Source organism: Arvicola amphibius, chromosome 1 (genome assembly GCF_903992535.2).
Source record: "Arvicola amphibius chromosome 1, mArvAmp1.2, whole genome shotgun sequence".
NCBI lineage: Eukaryota > Metazoa > Chordata > Mammalia > Rodentia > Cricetidae > Arvicola > Arvicola amphibius.
In genome coordinates this window covers 140,269,050-140,287,938 of record NC_052047.1, presented here as the reverse complement: position 1 = coordinate 140,287,938, position 18,889 = coordinate 140,269,050, and the positions used below count along the sequence as shown (strand labels likewise).

The 18,889-nt window shown below is 46.6% G+C and overlaps 1 protein-coding gene across 1 annotated transcript in view; it reads left to right on the top strand.

Moving 5' to 3' along the window:
• The window catches only part of Tcerg1l (transcription elongation regulator 1 like), a 200,177-nt gene extending 182,635 nt beyond the window's left edge, over window positions 1–17,542 (top strand). The window contains exons 10-12 of the mRNA XM_038317579.1: window positions 9,354–9,443; window positions 13,926–14,044; window positions 17,386–17,542. Coding sequence (XP_038173507.1) covers window positions 9,354–9,443; window positions 13,926–14,044; window positions 17,386–17,542 — 366 coding nt within the window. The remainder of the gene's footprint in view (window positions 1–9,353; window positions 9,444–13,925; window positions 14,045–17,385) is intronic.
• Window positions 17,543–18,889: the final 1,347 nt, after the last annotated feature.

The window sequence follows — 18,889 nt, the reverse complement described above, 5'->3', positions numbered from 1 at the left end:
GCTAGGGAGGGGCTCTAGTTATGTGCTTTTGTAACCAGCAGGAAATGGCTCAATAAAGGTTTCTGTTTTATTTATTTAGTCCTTGTACGAGCGCAAATCACAGGGGAACTTTTTTAAAAGCTCTATTTAATTGAGTAGCAGGTTGCTGGATTTTCCCTTCCTGTTTAACTGAGTCCACAGGAGACAGGGTATTGGGAGTCTCTTCCTGTAGCTTCCTTGGTGCTCAGTGTTGTGTATCCAGGGCTGGAAAGGGAAGTCCTTTGCAGTGTGCTGGACCCAAGCAATGCAGGGCTCAGACATGCCTCTGGGTACTCCCAGAATCTGTCTGTCTGAAGGAGTGGGCCTTATGGACACTGGCTGACACCATAGCCAGCTCCAGGAGAGGCTCTGGAATTTGAGTTCACAATTATGTCAAAAACCAGAAAGGACTGATTAATAGGATACTCATTACCTAGTGGTCATTGATCAAACTGAACAGAGGGATCACTATGGAGCCCTTGTGAAGACAGTGTGGAACAGACAGAGGCTCCTTAGTCAGCTTACAGCAGAGGGCACAGGGTACCCCTCCCAAGTGTCTGCATATTGGTATTACCCTGCAGCCTGCTGCATGTCTGGTCCCTCTTCCTTTCCAGGGCACATTCACACATGACCACCATCCCTTACAGATCTGGCAGCACCAGGATGGTGCCAAAAACATTGCTTATTATCACGGTCACAGGAGAAGTGGTCTGCATAGGTGGTCCTGAGAGCAGGCGCCTGTGCCAGCTAATGCCCCTTGAATTTGGAGGGAAATAGCTGCTCTGTGTTCTTGGGGCTGGTCTTAAGTGTCTTGGGCATGGGACATGCTGATAAAATGAAATGGCATAATGTAACGGAAGGAGGCTTCTTGGTTCCCAGCCCACCCAAAATAATCACACAGAAACTGTATTAATTAAACCACTGCTTGGCCCATTAGCTCTAGCTTCTTATTGGCTAACTCTTATATTAATTTAACCCATTTCTATTAATCTGTATAGCGCCACATGGCAGTGGCTTACCAGCAAAGATTTGGCACATCTATCTCAGGTGGCAGCGGCTCCATGGTCTCTCTCTCTCTCACACTCTGCCCTTCTTTCTCCCAGCATTCAGTTCTGCCTTCCCTGCCTATGTAAGTTCTGTCCTATCAACAGGCCAAGGCAGTTTCTTTATTCATTAACCAAGACAGAAGGACCTCCCACATCAGCATAACCCATACTTATCAAAGAAAATAAAAGGTGAATATGCCAAATTGTTTGTTAGTAAATCAATCAATTTTCAAAAGAGTACTAAGAGAAAAGCAGCACAAATTCTACCCTAAAACAATCATTTACCTGCAGAGTATACTTAATTGCAGACCTTTCTCCCTAGAAATAGTTTTTATAGGATCAGTGATGACACATGTGTGTCGAATGTGCATGGCCCTTCATTTCCAGCCCCAGCAGCCAAAAATACAAAATAAAGCTTAAAGAGACTTTTAAAAAAATCAAGACTAAAGACTTTTATAGTTTCAATTGGACACAGCTGAACCAATTTCTTTTTTCAGTTAATACCATAAAATTCAACTTAATTTACAAACATATGTACATACAATGTGTTTTTGTAAGTAGCTCATAATTAAATTAGTATGGTCTGTTATGAAATCTCTCTCTCTCTCTCGTGTGTGTGTGTGTGTGTGTGTGTGTGTGTGTGTGTGTGTGTGTATTAGGGGGTGAGTTTTAGAGATCAATCCCCAGAACTTCACAAAATTTAGCAAGCACTCTACTTTGAGCTATATACCTAAGCCCCTAGAAAATACTTTTGATGAACAATGGAATATTTGATGAAATTACCACTTAGTCATCAGTCTGGAAAGCTGAAGATCCATTTGGGGTGTATTTCCAATGTTGCTGTTTAAATAATAAGTGGGATTTCCATCAATATGGGTATGTGTGGACCTCTCTCTCTCGTCGTCTCTCTCTCCTCTTTCTCTTTCTCTCTCATCTCTTGCTCTCTCTCTGTATGTTGTGTGTGTGGCATGTATGAGTTATTTCCTTCTGAATATAAACATTTGACTTCTGCTATCACACTGTTTTGAAGATGTTGTTCTAATTCAGTATAGTCTCCTACCAGCAAAGTCTGAGAAGTCCCTACTTTTTTTTTGCCCGCTCACCCAATCAGCACTGAATAGCAGGAAGGTTAAACGTTTGCTATTTACTATTTTTTAAGCCCTCTTGGTCCATTTGTTTCTGTTGGCCTCTATGCCCCTCATCCCTATTCCCTGGATCGGCTACCCTGGGATTTGGCCATGTAGTGCCTCAGGTTGTGACCAGGGCCTTCTCTCTAGGAGAAATTGCAAACAGTTGGGGAACTGTGGCCACCTGCTCAGATTTCAAGATAGGATAACAGTCTCTAATGTGAAAATAATCCTCAGATCAGATGAATCAGCTGTGTGTGGAATAGCCGTGTAAAGGTCTATTTATAAAAATAGAAAGAATCACCAGCGCCGTACAACACTGTGGGCACCAGAGGCTGAGAATGCTGTGTCCCAGTGTGAAGACAGGGTGTCCATGCCAGTGGCAGCCCTGCTATGTGGTCCAGGACTTATTTCTCTACCCAGAGTTCATCTGGGCTTTTCTGGATTCCAGGGACCATTCCTGCTTCTACTCCCTGAGCTACACTCCCACCCAAGAAGAAACCCACTTCCCTAAATTCAGAGGAATCTCACAGAAACCTGGGCAGCTTCTGTAGGAATCTCCCACACACTGTGAACCGCTGTGTTTACCACCTCACTCATTCTGCACTCCTGCCTCGGATACACTACCTATGCCAAGCACTTGTGCCAGAGCTGTGCTTAAGAGACCTCAAACAGTGACCGTGACTTCTCCTCCAGCAGTGGAGAAGGTGGCCTCCCACACCAGGCTCGAGTCTTTGGTTCTATCTACAACTACCTGTACTTCTCAGGGACATCAGAGCTAGAAACAAAGGCTCTTGAAACATGCTCAGGGACTCCATCACAGACAGCAGCATCCCAAAGAGGCAAGATTCTATTTCTACAGAACCTTCAGGGAGTTACGGCAGCTGAGGGGCCACAGGGAGAGGACATTGGGAAGGCACAGAGTACACAGCCAATGCTCCTCAAAATCTGTGTGGAATTTGAATCTTTATGACACATTAATTACCTTTCTTGTTTCTGTAACACAATACTCGAACAAAGCAGCTAATGGAAGAGAAGGTTCATTTGAACGGACAGTGTGAGGAGAAAGTCTGTCATGACAGGAAGGCATTGAGGCTGGGGCCTGCCGTCAGGGAGCAGAGAGTAGACAGGATGTAGAGGTTGGGCTATAGAACCTCTAGCCCCATTCCCAATAACCCACTTCCTCCATCAATGTTCCTCCTAATGTTCCACAACCTTCCAGAATAGCACCTTCAGTTGGGGCCCACAAACACACGAGCCTGTGGTATGTTATGTGTGGGGAAGGGGACACATTCCACATTCAGATTCCAACAGAGCTGAAGGGAGAGACACCTGTGAGTCTTCTTCAGCATGGACAATTTTCCAGTGGTCTCTGTGTTCCTTCGGAGCCCTTCTGATCGATCCCTGTACTCAGGGAGGAAGGACTTCTTCTGTATCCTTGCCTGAGAACCAGGAGGGGATAGAAAGGAGAAGACGGGCCGGTAGAGTGTGCTCACAAGCACTGAGAAGAGACTTAGAGGATTCGGGGACACATCCATGACCAAGAGACCCAGGGGTCTCTCGGCAGCCATAACCGCAGGCCATTCTGCATACATGTCTGTTTTTCCTGTGTTTTTTAATCAACATAAAATAATTCCCACATTGTTACAGTGAATAGAAACTTTAATGATTCATTGTATTAGAGTCTAGGAATGGGCTTGGAACACCAGTCCTGTTCTTTCTTTAGCCCTGCTCATGGGCCTGGGACTGAAGAAAGGGGTGAGCCCTTTGGGGAGACTGTGACAGAGGCAGGCTTCGCTTTGGAGGTCCATAGTGCTGTCAGAAGTAAGTGGCCTGGAGTCAGAACACTTCCTCGGAGGGCAGTTTGTAGCTAATGAAGGAGAAGTCATTTCTAATTGGTTAAGTAGTTGAAGCCCAGGTTTAAGGCGGCCATCTCAGTGTACCAGGGAATCAAGAGAGACAAGACAGTGCTTGGTAATCAAATTTGGTGAGGAACATTAGTGTCTGAAGTAAATGGGTTTGTGTCTGAGATGGAAATAAACTATTTGAAGAGGTTCCAGCTCCTGAATGATAGTCCAGCTGTCAGTTGCCGTCAGTGATGTCCAAAGATCACAGGCTTGAGCCCTGAGTATGGCAGAGGGGCAATACAGATACGTGTATAGATGCTGTAGGTCACAGACTCCTGCAGGAATGATTGACACCCCAGTGCAGGCTTCAGATGGGACTGCTAGTGCCTGGATTCTCTACCTTGCCAAGATCCCGTTATGGGAAGGAATTGATCATACAGCTACTACCTCGGTGCCAGCACTTTTTCCCTGAGCATCTGGGATCCCCAGATTCTTTGTGGTTCAAGGATTGGAAAATACAAGACTTTTTAGCTGGAAAGATGAAAGGAATATTCTGTTTGCTATGACAGGGTGGTTAATGACAGCCCTGGTCACTCCCACACGCCTGCTCAGGTCTGACCCACATTAATAACCCCAGATGGCCGGGGGCTGTCAGTGGCAGACGGGACCTGCATCCTTGCACTTTTGGCCGTCTCAGAACATGCCTGACCACTTTGTTTAAATGAAATCCATTTGTCTCAAAGCTGAATCATCCCCAGGAGTAGCACAAAATCCGATTTCCTCAGTTTCTGGAGAGGTTTGGCTAATGCTGGGACGGAGATGGAGTGGTTTACTCTGGCTGCTCCTTGCAAATGCTCCCCTCCCAGACGGTAGTTCTTTTCCATACCCAAGTCCTTCATCCACTCCCTGGGAGGTCTGATGGGGCCTCCCCTACTCATCTACAGAATGGAGAGCTGGGCACCTGCCAGGCTTTGGCATGCTTCGAAGGGTCTTGTCCTCTGCAGACTCTCTTTGCCTGAGGTGAATGCTTAGGAGTACATGGGGCCCACAGAAGACGCAGGTCACATCCAGACTGTCTAGGGAGCAGCCATATGAAAGCTGAGAAGGGATGTAGGCTCCGACCAGGAGGTTGCTGGGTGCCCAGCTGAAGAGGTGAGGAACTGAGGATTCAGAAGGAGAGCTGTGGGTGAAGGCTCAGGCTGTGAGAGGAGCAAAGGGTGTTGGCTGAGGGGAACTACTTGGAGATGACTTTCTTCATCCAGACACCAGGCGACCGTCACCAGAGGCTGCAACCTGGGGTTGCTTTCTTGCTGCTGCATTTGGGGAACATTTCTGGATTTTTCTACAAGGTTGTCTTTACAGGTCGAACAAACGGAGATCTCAATACTATGAAAACCCGAGCTCCTAGAGCTGCAAACAGGCCACTGGTTTCTCCTGAATGGGGGATTTCCCTATACTCGTGACCTGTTCAGCACTAGCTCCTCAAGACATAGTACCACACAGGGTCTGCAGCCTCGGGGACCCTCATACTAACCAGCCATTGCCTGGATGGCTCCTCAATGCTAGCGCCAATGCAATGGTTACGCCTTTTAGGGATGGCCACTCCCTCCCCAGTCACCGCTAACCTTGTGGCTCCCTCTCAGGGCCTGGCTGCAGGACACACAACTCTAGTATCCTCCACTGTGGAAGTGGTGAAGAATCTGGTGACTCAGACGGCAGAGACAAAGCAGAGGATACCCAGCTGTCATCCTTAGAGAGAGATGCTGGACTTAGAGAAAGGAGCACTCACCTTGGGTCATGAGGAACTCTGTCTACATTCTCAGGGTTCTGATGACAGCAGGTGACACTGAGCATTGGGTTCCGTGAAAAATGAGGAGATCTGGAACCACTAAGATTGTCCCACTGATATAGGCGGTAGTAGTCATCTACATAGTGGCTCGACATGCTCAGGTCCTCTGGATATCAGAAGGGGTCACAGAGCGGGGCTACAGAGAGGACTGGGGAGGGGACACATGTCCCAGTCAGACACAGGGGAAACACCGCGGGGAATGACCTAAATGTGATTAAAGAATTCAACCACTTGAGACCAAATCAAGGAACATTCTAGATAATCAAAGAAGCATTAGGGGTTGAGGGGAGGAGGGTAGTGACACTATCAGGAAAAGCAGAAGTAGTGGCGTGGGTCTTTGGACTCACAGAGTGGGTAGCATGCCAACGTGGTCCTATAGCTGAGCAGCCTCTTCTTGGGTGTGGGTGGGGTATGTGGAGGATGATCCGTGTTCTCAACCATGAGCTCTGGAGCTGAGACCCATGTGAGTTCATGGGACCTGTCAGCATGGCCATGGGTGAGATGACCGGGTTGGTTTATCACTGTAAATTGTAGCCAAAATACAATGGCTTTTTTTTTTTTTTTGTTTTCTGCCTTCCTCGTGGATGAGACTCCTCTGAGAAGCTTTATACATGTATTTTGATACCTCCTTCTAACACCTCTAGATCTCCTAAAATCTAGACTCCCTGTCACAGTTGGGTATATGACCTACTCGATAGCCATCCTCAGCCCTCTCTGAAGGAACCTTCACAGGTGATCCCCACAGTAGAATGAGCCCATCTGGCTGAGCTGGGTGAGTCTGGCCACAGCTCTGTCCATCATTGCTCCAGCTCCTCCTGTGGGAGTCACTCCCCAGCCACTCTGCCCCTGTTCCCCATGACGTCAACATTGTACCACATGCTTAGTCATGGAGAAAAGTCCTGTGTAGACTTGGATCACTTCACCAGTGACAGGGTTAATGAAATATACAGAAAGAACACTGATTGTTAAAGATAGAATTGTTGATGGAGAACATCACTCCGGCATGATGCACAAACATACATGTGTTGGTTGAAGCTGGTCCTCACTCAGGATTAGTCAGTCACTTTTGTGCCACTGTAACTGCTGTCCTTACAGGAGCACAGTTTACCTGGGCTTGTGGTTTCAGAGGGATTTCTTCCACCCTTGTGGGGACAGAGCAGTTCTATCCATGGTGACAGGATTCTGTGGCTATTCATACCACTGTGGAATAGGAAACAAAGAAGGAACCAGGGTATGCCACTCAAAGGCCTCCCATGGCGACCTACCTCTAACTAGCTGCTGTCTCTGGAAGCTTCCACAGCCTCCACAAAGGGCTCTGTGAACTGGGTAACACATGTTCAAAACACGAAAACCAAAACAACATGAATGGATTTTGTTGTATTAACTTTCGGGGAGTTTTCCTCGTCTTCCTGCCCAGGATCCTACCCCTACCAGATCTCTATGGTTTCTCCAAGTGTGAGTCAGACCTGATCTTTCTCATCCCGTGGTCCTCAAGATAGCATTGAGGCTGTAACCATCTCAGAGTCTCCTGCAAGTACTGTGCCTGTACTTGTCTCCAGCCTTCCAGAAGTTCTCTCACCCCCCAACCTTGTCCAGCCCCTTGAAAATTCCCACCTTCTCATCAACTCATGAGTGTTGCCCTTCACAACCATATACAGCTGACCCTAGAGCATCCTCCTAGCTCCCTTCCTCAGCCTGAATGAGTATCTGTGTTTCAGAATGGTCCTTGGGAGCCTCTTAGTTCCCTCATCTGTGTTACCCAAGACCAGGGCCTTTCTGATACCAGGGCCTTGATTTATTTTCTCTACATCCTCAGTACACAGCGTGGGGCCAAGGCAGAGTCAATATTAAGTCGATGTTTTTAAATGAACAAATTATTTTTAAACGACTTAAACATTCCCTTGTTTATCAGCCGAGAGTTCGGAGGCAAGAGCTGCTCGGCAGTGATGTACAGATGCCCAGGTGTTGGCTTCTATTTCTGTTCTCTGATTAAGAAAACCAGGACTTTTGAGAAGTCGGCTGATTGAAACGCTAAGACGCGCAGTGCACAGAGGAGCCTGGAGCCTCGGGAAAAGCCAGCAAATGAAGTAATGCCTTCAAGGCAGGATATGAGTGCGGCAGATATCTGTGGCACAACCACTGAGCTCTCGGTAGCTGGAGTTGAAGTAGCTGAACAGCAATAAAAATAAGGCAGCACAGGACCGTGACTGAGGGGAGGAGCCACACACCCAGGTGTCTTCCCAGCTATAGAGAAAAGCTGAAAAATAAGATACCAGAGACACCCACCCGAAGGATTCCAAATCACCCATAGAGGCAGAGTATGACCCCCTACATGCATGGCATACTGCTCCTGCCAAGGTGTAGTATGCCAAGTGCCAAAAAGTGACCTACCTGTCCAGGGGACACTGGTCGCACACCTCATCCTGAGGCCCGGGTCGCATCAGCAGTGAGCCACAGGGATGGTGTAGACAGAAGCAGCACATTGGCTCTGCGGTCATCCCCCAACCTGAAGGAGTTCTGGAGAAGGCCAGAGCAGCTTGTCTTTCCAGGACCAATCAGAAAAAAGGAGAGTCTGGGAAATGATCCAATATAAGGGAACTCAGCAGACATGAGACTCATTGTGTCATGAAACTCTAAGACAGAAAAAAAATTGAGATAGCCAAAGAAATTCGCATGATCTGGGGACTTTCGTTTAAAATGGCAATCTAGTTTTTACAGTGCTATGCCAAGCTCACTGATAGATTTCAATGATAAAGGACACCTGGAGGGAGGTATGGAGACTCCCTGTATAGTCTCCACATTTTTTTTTTTTTTTTTTTAGTTTTTCGAGACAGGGTTTCTCTGTGGCTTTGGAGCCTGTCCTGGAACTAGCTCTTGTAGACCATGCTGGTCTCGAACTCACAGAGATCCGCCTGCCTCTGCCTCCCGAGTGCTGGGATTAAAGGCGTGCGCCACCACCGCCCGGCTTTCCACATTTTCTTTAAATCTGAAAACTAGTGTAAAAAAAAAAAAAACCCAAACAAGTAACCTTACTTAAAAAACAGAAAGAGAACAGTTAAATATAAATTTTAGAAGATGAGATGAAATTACACTAAGACCAGCCTGTTTGCAGACCTTCCTACACAGCTGCAGCCTGCAGGGCTCTGAAAACTCCCAGGAGCCTCCTCTCACCATTCAAGACATGACAGTGAAATGCCTCATGCTCGTCCTGCAGGAACCCACGCTTGTGGATCAGGGCAGGCTCTGGAAGATTCCAGAAGTAGTTGTGTCGGACATCTGGAAATTAAATTTTCTAATGTTTTTTATATTGATTTTCATGGTATGTTGGATATGTCTCCCACTCTTACCCAACACACCTCCCTGAATCCATTGTACCTTTTTTTTTTTTTGAACCATTGATCATTTCAGCACACTCCAGGCTCAATATTGGATGCTAACAGCAGCTCTATCGAATATCTTTCTCCAGGTATCAGCATTTTCTACTTGGGAGAAAGAACTGCATAAAATTGTGTTTGACCCACGATATCTCCTGCTAAACTCTGAGGAACGCAAGCAGGTAATGCTGGGCGAGGTGAGATGGGGGCTGGAAACGGAGCTGAGAGGCTGCCAGATTCCCTACCAGTCTGAGGGCTTGGGAGTGTCGCCGCATGGACAGAGGAGGCTCAGGCCTGGAACTGTTCTGCCTGGTTGTGACTCCTGCAGGGAATGACTGAGTCTAAGATGGAAGCACAAAGCCTGGATCATTCCAGATGACTGCACTCGGTGTGTGGACAACACCACCATATACTTAAGGTGTTATATTGTTACCGGGAAACTAGGAGAGACCAGGGAACAGAATCAATGAAAGGAAAAGATAGTGTTCCAGAAAACAGGCTCCAGCAAAGGTTGAGGTTGACCTGGAGTGGACACTACCAGGCTCTTTTCAAGAATGACTTGCCAGAGGTCTGCTCAGGCTTATTGGTAGAGAACTTCACAGAGCCAACTCCGCCTTTCTAGATTCTATAGACAGAGGAATGACGGGGAGCCAGGGAGGGGCTGAGGGCACCACACCTTAGCTAAAGCTGGGAGGCAGAATGGAGGGAAGAACTGTAAGGACCGAGAGCTATACCTCTAGTCTCTGATCTGCCCAGACTCCTCATGAGACCCTCCCACCCCCGTGTATGTTCAGACACAAAGCAACTGCAGAAGAAGGAGGAGTTTCAGTGTTAGCAGAAAGGAGGGTCATTGCCAAGAATCTCCAGGAACCCAGTGATGTGTGAGCTGACAGATTCTTATCACGACAGGGACGAGTCATTGATATGCAACTTTCTATCCAGTCTGTCAGTGGCTACAAGCAGACACTGAGATGGTACAAATGATGCCCCCAGGTGGTCTCAGCTAGCCTGGGACCCTGTGTCCCTCCTGCTCCACAACTAGAAACTCTTCCTCCAACAGGTTGGGTGGGGGGTCCTGAACTGGCCAGCTAGAATCTCCACCTTTGTCCTTTCCGCAACTTGAGATAGATTCCTTTCACAGAGTTTTTGCTTTTTCCAGAAAAACTTTAAAGTACGTGCGGGCACTAAGCCCACAATCTAGTGAGCTGAGTTTTGGCTACATGTGTTTTCTCCTATAGCTAAAGAAAACTTTAGATTTTAATAATTGATACTACTTCACCATTTTGTTGCATTATTAAAAAGCAAAAAATTCAATTGCGCTTTGTAGGAGAGAAAGCTCATCTACACCGTAAGATGCCGTGAGCTCCCGAGGCCGCCTCGCCTTGTGTGTGAAGAGCCATTGCAAACAGCTAATGTGTCAAGCCTGCCTATAAACATATAGGCTGTGCTTTTACAAAGAGCCATTTTGTTGTGTGTGTGTCTGTGTGTGTGTCTGTGTGTGTGTGTGTGTATGTGTGTGTCGGGGAGAGTTGGCTTTGCTTTCTTGTTGGTTTGTGTCTAGTCACTTTCTGTATCCATTTATTCTTTTTAGAGGCTAGCATCATTTCAGAAGTAGCTAAAAAAATATAAGCCCTGTTGAGTTCGAGGCTCTCCGACAATTTCAGTTTGATCCTTAAGTGACATCCCTTAGGAGGTCTAGGAGAGCAAGCGCCCAGGCAGGAAGGAGTTGGCTTGTAGACAGGATGTCAATAGCCATCATCCACTTCCTGGTGTCTAAGGGCAGAACATTCTATATCAGATCAGCCCAGGAAGTTAGAGACTGGGCATCCATAGACCCTAGTCAGAGAGAGCAGAGGCCACCCTGAGAGGGCTGCCACATGTGTCCTTGGTTGGGGAGTCAACACTTGCCTAGGCATGGCTTCTGCATCTTGAATCATCTTATACCAAGAGTCCATTGTTTAACCAAAAATTTCAGAAATCCCTGTGAACTTGCCAAGGGAGATGTCAGCACTATCTTAATGTGCTGCAATAAGAAGGAAGCCAGCCTTGTGGTCTTCATGCTCCAGGCCCTCCAGAGAACATCCTGGACTAATGCTCGTGTCCCTACTGTTAGGGTACAATCAGTGGCATAGCAACTGCCTGTGAAGAAGGAGCAGTGTCTGGGCCTCTGTGAGAAAGCATAGTCCAGATTACAAATGGATTGAAGAACAAGTATCAAATGGAATACACACAGCCCTCCCGTGGCAATGTTTTCACAAGGGAAAGCTAAGGCTCCTGGTGTGAAGTTACCAGGGCTGCAAAGGAGATGGAGTGAGCCTAAACAGAGAACCAGGCCAGGGGAGTGCTAATCAGTCCGGTTTCTATGGTAACGGGAAGTGTTTCATTTTATTACACCAGAGCCTACAGAAAACGAGATAATGGCCAGTGCTCTCTTTTAAAAAGTCGTGCTCCAATTTGGGTAAAACTGGTGTAATTTGTTAGCGGGGAAATATATCTGCTATGTCGAGTTATGGCAGCTTAAATAAAGCAACAGAGGAAAAGGAGAGAGAAAGGGGAATAATTTGATTAGGTGGATAAATGGTTCTAGGCAGGGAGGTATGTGGGCATTTCTCCTATGTTCCGACCCCACAGCCGGCCAACCTTTCTGCCCACGTTTAAAATGAATAGAGCAAAACTTGGCTGATGATGGAGCCACGTGTTTTTATTTGGATAATGGCCCTGCATTTGCTTCTTCTGTCTACTTGGATTAGAAATCTGCTGGAGAGCACACTTCGCTATTTGCCTTGAAGGTAAAATAAGCCAATCATAGTCTTACTTAAATGTGTATACACACGGTCAAAATTGAAGTTGCACTCGGTGAATATTTCACCTCTGTGCTGCCAAGTCCTCTGGAGGCAAGCAGTAGTTCCCGTATAACATCCTGTAAAAAAGGGTCCCTAGTCAAGAAGGGCTCTGAGCCAGGGGCATGGTTGCAAGCGGCACCAGGAAGCTAAGGCAGGGGCATCGAGAGTTCCAGGCCACCCAGGGCAGCAGAGTATGACCCTGTTTCCCTCTATTAAAATATCAGAAACAAAACAGATATGAAGCAGTAAGATAACATCAGAACAGAGACAGACATGGGCTTAAGGTACCATCCTTTCCCTTCCCCTCCCTTACCTGGCAGGGATGTTGGGGACCAATCAATGCCTCAGATTTACATGGATTGATATGGACTGTACTGGTGAAATTGCAAGTAAATTTTTATTGATAGTTTTATTTGATAGTTTGATTATTTGATAGTTTGCATAAATATTTAAAGAATCTTCAGTTTAATTTTTCTAACGTTAGAGCAATGCATAGTCTCCTTCTGGCAAAAAGGAGCATTCAGGCTGTGCCTGTAACTCGGTTGATGGAATGCTTGCCTGCCCAGCATGCATGATGTCCTGGGTTGCATCCCCAGCAGTGCATATGCTAGGCAGGGGCTGTGGCATACACCTGCAATCCTAGCATTCAGAAGGTAGAAGCGACAGGATCAGAAGCTCATAACAAGTTCAAATTCAGGCTAGAGTACGCGAGATCCTGTCTGAAACAAGGGAAACAGGCAGACAAGCAACAATAATGAGGTTTCTTTTTTTAAGATTTATTTATTTATTATATATATAACATTCTGCCTCGATGTATGCCCGCACGCCAGAGGATGGCACCAGAGCCCATTACAGATGGTTGTGAGCCACCATGTGGTTAACTGGGAATTGAACTCAGGACCTCCGGAAGAGCAGCCAGTGCTCTTAACCTCTGAGCCATCTCTCCAGCCCCAAGCAACAATCATGAAAGAACAGTCTATGGGAAGTAGCAAAGAGAAGGTTCATAATCTTAGGCAGCACCTTATTCCCAAGAGAAAACAGTACAGCACTGATTTCACAACACTGCTCTGGAGGGTTGAATGGATTTGCACACCAGACAGTATTCTTGTGTTCTAGACTGGGAACAAGGTTTGCTGCTTGGTTATTCAAAATACACTTTTGGTCAGGTACCTTCCTTAGTAATGTCTACGCTGATGGTTGGTATAGTCTAGACATCTCTTGACATCCTTGAGAGAGGGCCCTGGTGGACCCTGAGCCTTCTTCATGCCCCAAAGTCCCACATGTAGAAGTAAGGTTTCCTGGAAACTAGAGCTTGTGACTCAGAGATGCCAGAGTTTTTATGTTTACAAATTTGGTGTCATTTTCAGAGATTCCGTGGCCAATCGCAGAACCACAGGCAGGGGGTATAGTAGATTAAGAGTCTTGTAGATGCTTTGATGATGATGTAAGTGCTGGTAGGGTATGTGTCCTGCAAATATCAGAGTACAAAACGAGGAGGGGATGCAGATGAAGGGTTTCTAGCTTCTGGAACACGACAGAGCTGTCCAAATCTGTTCCAGGACTCCTGACTGATAGTTGGACCAGAAGCGTTGGCTGTGTGGAAGAAGCACACTGGACCTTTTGGGAACTGGGGTTTGTTTCTTAGAGTCCACAGTCTTGTGGTCAGTATTATAATACTGCAGTTTCCCTTATAGATCTTATAGCAAGGACAATGAACCGCTTTCCTCAGATGCTGGACTTTGGTGCTGGTTGAGGATATAGAATTTATTTCTCACATTCAATTTTATGACGGTTTTCTTCCATGCATGTATGTGTTTTAAGATATTTGAACAGTTCGTCAAGACAAGAATAAAAGAAGAATACAAGGAAAGGAAAAGTAAATTGCTGCTAGCCAAAGAAGAATTCAAGAAACTTCTAGAAGAATCTAAAGTATCACCCAGGTATGGAAAGAGGCATACACCAGGTGTTTTCTGGGGCCAGAAATGTGTCATTATTACAGACCTTACTTCATTACAGCTAATATTTCAAAGATCTGAAACATTTACTGTAAAGACCTGTTAACAACAGAACTTTGGGAAGCTGGTACTTCTCAGTCTGGCAGACAGTGTGATTTGCTGGGGAAATCCCCCATAGTCTTTGTACTTCAAAAGGTCAGCAGCCCCCACTCTGTGATCCAATGGTGCCCCTGTCTCTGTCTCCTCAGTGGTATGGTTATAGGAGTGAGCAGGGCTACACTTGACTTACATGGGGCCTAAACTCCAGTCCTCACACCTGACTAGTCAGCACTCTTAACTATAGAGGCATCTCTCCAGCCTATATATTTTTATTTAAATGGTAAGTAGCAACATTATATTTGAAGTGAATATTAGTTGTTCTTTTCTGTGAAGACATGGATTTTCATAGTATGGTCTGTAATGTGTTTGGTCCATAATTGAGTGCACAGTTAATACTGACTGCACATTGCTCTCCAAGTCATTCTGCCTATCCAGAAGATAGAGTTGAATGCAATTAGGACTTCAGGGGATGCCAAGGAAAAACCAAATGTATGCCTAGTCATCTGTAAGGGTGACTTCCAGTCAAAGAGCCTCGAGTACTGGGTCAGGTGCTGGCCTGGCTTATCTACCCAGGAGTGATCATGAGAGGAAGGCAGGCACAAAAGAAGGGGTTTGAAATCTCCTTCTGGAACCTTTATTTAAGTTCTGGCCTGACAAGACTCGGGGACAAGGAGCTAGACGTTCATGTGTTTTTATGGTCTCATCTGAATGGAGGTAACTATACTGACCTCAAAAAGTGACGGAGGGGACAGCATGAAGTCTTGCTGTGTGGCCCTTACTCTCTGAGCAGCCCAAGGCACTCAGCAGTGCTAGCTGTCACCTTGCTTTGCTGTTGAAGGCTTTAGCTGATAGTCTCTGCTCCTCATTGGTAGGTGCTAGTGTCAATCCTGAAACCTCACAATGTGTCCTGAAGATAGAGGGGACATAGGGTGTACTTACTGGAGAAAGATCTCACATACAACTCACACATACACACCCACTGCACACGTTATACACACACCTCACATGTCACGTACACCATAAACACACACATACTATACCCCACAACACACACATATACACATATCACACTCATCATGTGCCCTCCATCTCACAATAGCATCCACACAACTCACTACACACACATATACCCATCCCATATACCCCACACACATCACATACCCACACAGCCCACAACAGATGTATACACGCAACACATCTAATCACCTTCCCCTCACTACACACAAACACATACCACATACCTCATTACACAAACATCCCAACACATCATACCGACACACACACAGAACAATGAGTAAGAGAAATCAAATGAGCTTAAACGCTTATTTATATCCTAGATTTCCTCTTCAGCTGTGCTCTAGGTAAATGTTGCTGAGTGTTTAAGGGATACAGCGTGACTTGTGGGAAACACACAGACAGTAAAATGCTCACTACAGTGGAATATATTTGAATATTTTAATGCACACTGGGCATATATTACTCTCACAATTAGAAAGCTGTTTATAACCTTTGAAGAAGCCAAATCTGCTTCTAGGATGTCCCTTTTCTCTTCCCTCACAGCCACCCTGTTCTCCTAAGAGGTAGATATGTCAGTCTTGGTTGGGGTGGGCTTAGCCCATTCTCTTTTGGGTGTTTTCAACAGTAGCTGCTCTGGCCTCTAGTGCTCTTGGCTACTTACTGTTCATGCTGACTCTGATGGTCTGTCTCAAGTCCCTCCTGAGAACCTGCGGGACCAGAGCAGCAAGGGGCCAATCTCATACTTGGATAGCTTAGTGTACATTCCTCCCTGATCAGATATACCTGTGGGGGGACAGGAAAGGCTGGTGCCATCTGGGTGTGACCACAGGTGCATGGTCATCTCACTCTGATGACCTTCTGAACTCCCCAGAACCAGCAGAAGGCCAGAACTGTCCCTCAACATAGCTGAGATATAGCTGTCATTCTCCTCCCCTTCCACGATGCTTCTCAGCAGAGATGCCGTAAAGGTGGTCTGGGTGGGAGCTTCATGGGCTGTCAACCTGGAAGAGGCCTTAACAAAAGTGGGAGGCTAGCACAGCTGTTACCCGGCTAGAGGAAGAAGCAGGGATGTGGGAATGGAGAGGGAAAGAGGAAGTGAAGAAGAGGAAAGCCAGAGAAAGACACTTTCCGTTCAGAGAACCCATAAGCAAGTGCTCCCTGTGGGCAGAGCAGGGAGCTAGCAGCTGGTTGAGGATGGAAAGAAGACAATGCGGATCCAAGTCCTAGGACCGTTCTTTTAACAGCCAATACCCATGTGCTCTTGTGATTTGTGTGTAAATGACTAAGAGCTGCAATAATTTAACACAATAATTACACGTGTGGAGGAAAATGTAAACTTCCCTATAAAGACAATTGAGCAAGAAAACAATGGCTTCCTGAACAAAGAGTGATTTTCTGTGCACACTGGGTGCTCACAGTCAGCCATCCTCCTTGGTGGGGACTCTGGGTGACAGACACAGAATAACTGTGACCGGGCTGAGGGCTGGTTGACTAATGCCAGATCCTGGGCTCTTGACCAGTCTGAATCTGCCACTCCTGGAAGCTCCGGGTTGGAGCTGGGCAGGTTGGGTCCCCAGCCTCTCCAGGTTCTGGTGTAGCTCTGAAGACCTTAAGTTTCCATGGCTGGTAGATATGTCTGCACTGATCAGGTAGGGATGGCCTCTGCAGTTTCCTCGGAGGATCCCTCGTCTGGAGACAGGATGTTTGCTGCACGGAGAACCAAACACTTCCTACCTGCTGGCCATGGTTTGATACTCAGTGTCAGAAGAGAGTAGAGAGCCAAGCAGATAACAGTGTCTCTACCCCAGTGCAGGAAGGTCCAGTTAAATTCTATGTTAAGGGACCTGAAAGAGTCTCTGGGTCTCTAGAGGACACTAGCTTCCCAAAGAAGACCAGGGCTCCTAAGGAAGAATGGGTACCAACTAGGAGAATGAGGGATGGGGAGGCCTTGTTACACAGTACCAGTATGTGTGATATCCTATAGCAGGAGGAAGCTCATTGAGAGCACAGAGCAGAGGCATGCATGACTGCACCAGCATTACAGATAGGGCTTCTGAGGACAGAGATATATGCATGAGTCAAATCAGGACCCAGCCCCTCTCAGCCTGTTGACCTGTAGGAGTCCTGTCCCAGAGAGCTTGTTTCTCCTGTTGAGGGAAAACAGGCCTCCTCTTCTGAGAAGATGTCTCAGAAATCCCTTTATCTTTCAGGACCACATTTAAAGAGTTTGCCGAGAAGTACGGCCGGGATCAGAGGTTTCGGCTTGTTCAGAAGCGGAAGGATCAGGAGCACTTTTTCAACCAGTTCATACTTATTCTAAAGAAACGGGACAAGGAAAACAGACTCAGGCTCCGGAAAATGAGATGAGTCTGCACAACGCAATATGACAACGGGCAGCTAGCTGAGTGTGCGCATGAGGAGAGAGACAGGAGGTGGCGGTGGCCGGCTGCTCTGCACAGCCCAGGGCGGCCAGGGCGCCGGATGTTCTCAGAGAATTACTGTTTCATATTGAAGCTCCCTCTTTTGTACATTGTTCCCAGTTTGATGCATTTCTAATTGCCATGAGATGTCGAGTCCTTAAGTGTTTTAATTATGCAAATTACTTGTAATATACACAAATTATAAACCCACTGCAGGTTTGTGGCAATGAAGAAGCAGGAAATGTTTGTCGTTATCTCGAGGTGCTGCTTCCACTCAGAAGGACTGTCTAGAACTTCCCCGAGAGTTTTGTGAGTCACCCCCTTTGTGCAGGCCTCCCGTGGTGTTCCTAGATCAAGGCCCCTTGTTTCCTGAGTAGTAGAAATGGGTCCCCTTATTCATCACAGTGACAACCAGACATTTGACACCCTTGTGGGTCGTGATCATCTGCAGGTGGCTAAGTGTAACTGGCTTCTCTGAAAGTGTGTCCTGGCCAGCGGAAAAGGGAGCCATGCCGGCTGTCAGAGGTCCTTCTTAAAAAGAATTATTTTGTACAAATCATCATATTACTATTTGAGTTATTTTTATTGTATGCCCAGAGTTTGCATGAGATTTTTCTCATCATCTTTGTATAAGATTTTAAAGTTTTTTTTAATCAATAAATATTTTAAACCAGCATGTTTTCTGGCTGAGGCTCCCATCACCATCTTAGGCTGCAAAAATGTGTCAACTGCAGAATTTGGGATTCGAAAGATTCCAGAGGGGGGCAAGTGCATGCCGTGCCGTGTCAGGATACTGGGGCAGACTCTGACCCTTACACCTGCACAGGACGGGTGCATAGGGTCATGGGGTCTACGTTCAGGGAATACTGGATAATGGTAGCCTGGCAAGTGACCAGAATAACCATTCCCTATTGGCCATGGCTGTGGTACTGCCTTCCTGGAAAGGGCATAAGCCTGGCTTAAAGAGAATCAGATAAGCCATGTGTGTTCATGCTGGTCAGAACTTGCTGAAATTTCACCCCAGAACCTGGGAGAGCCACTCACGTATCTCTGTCTCATTGGGCAGACTCTATCCCAATCTGCCTAAGCTAGGTGTCAGGGTGGGGATGTTGCAACCCCTAGGAGATGCTGTCTTCTGAATTTGGGGGACAGGAGCTAGAGAAGCAGTGGCAATTTCAGGGGCTCATTTCTGGTCAGGGGAGCTCCAGGGTCCCTGCATTTGAAAAAGTATCTCTCTTTTCCACATGGGGTAGTATTCACTTAAACACCACCAAGCTCTCACTTGCCAGTGAGA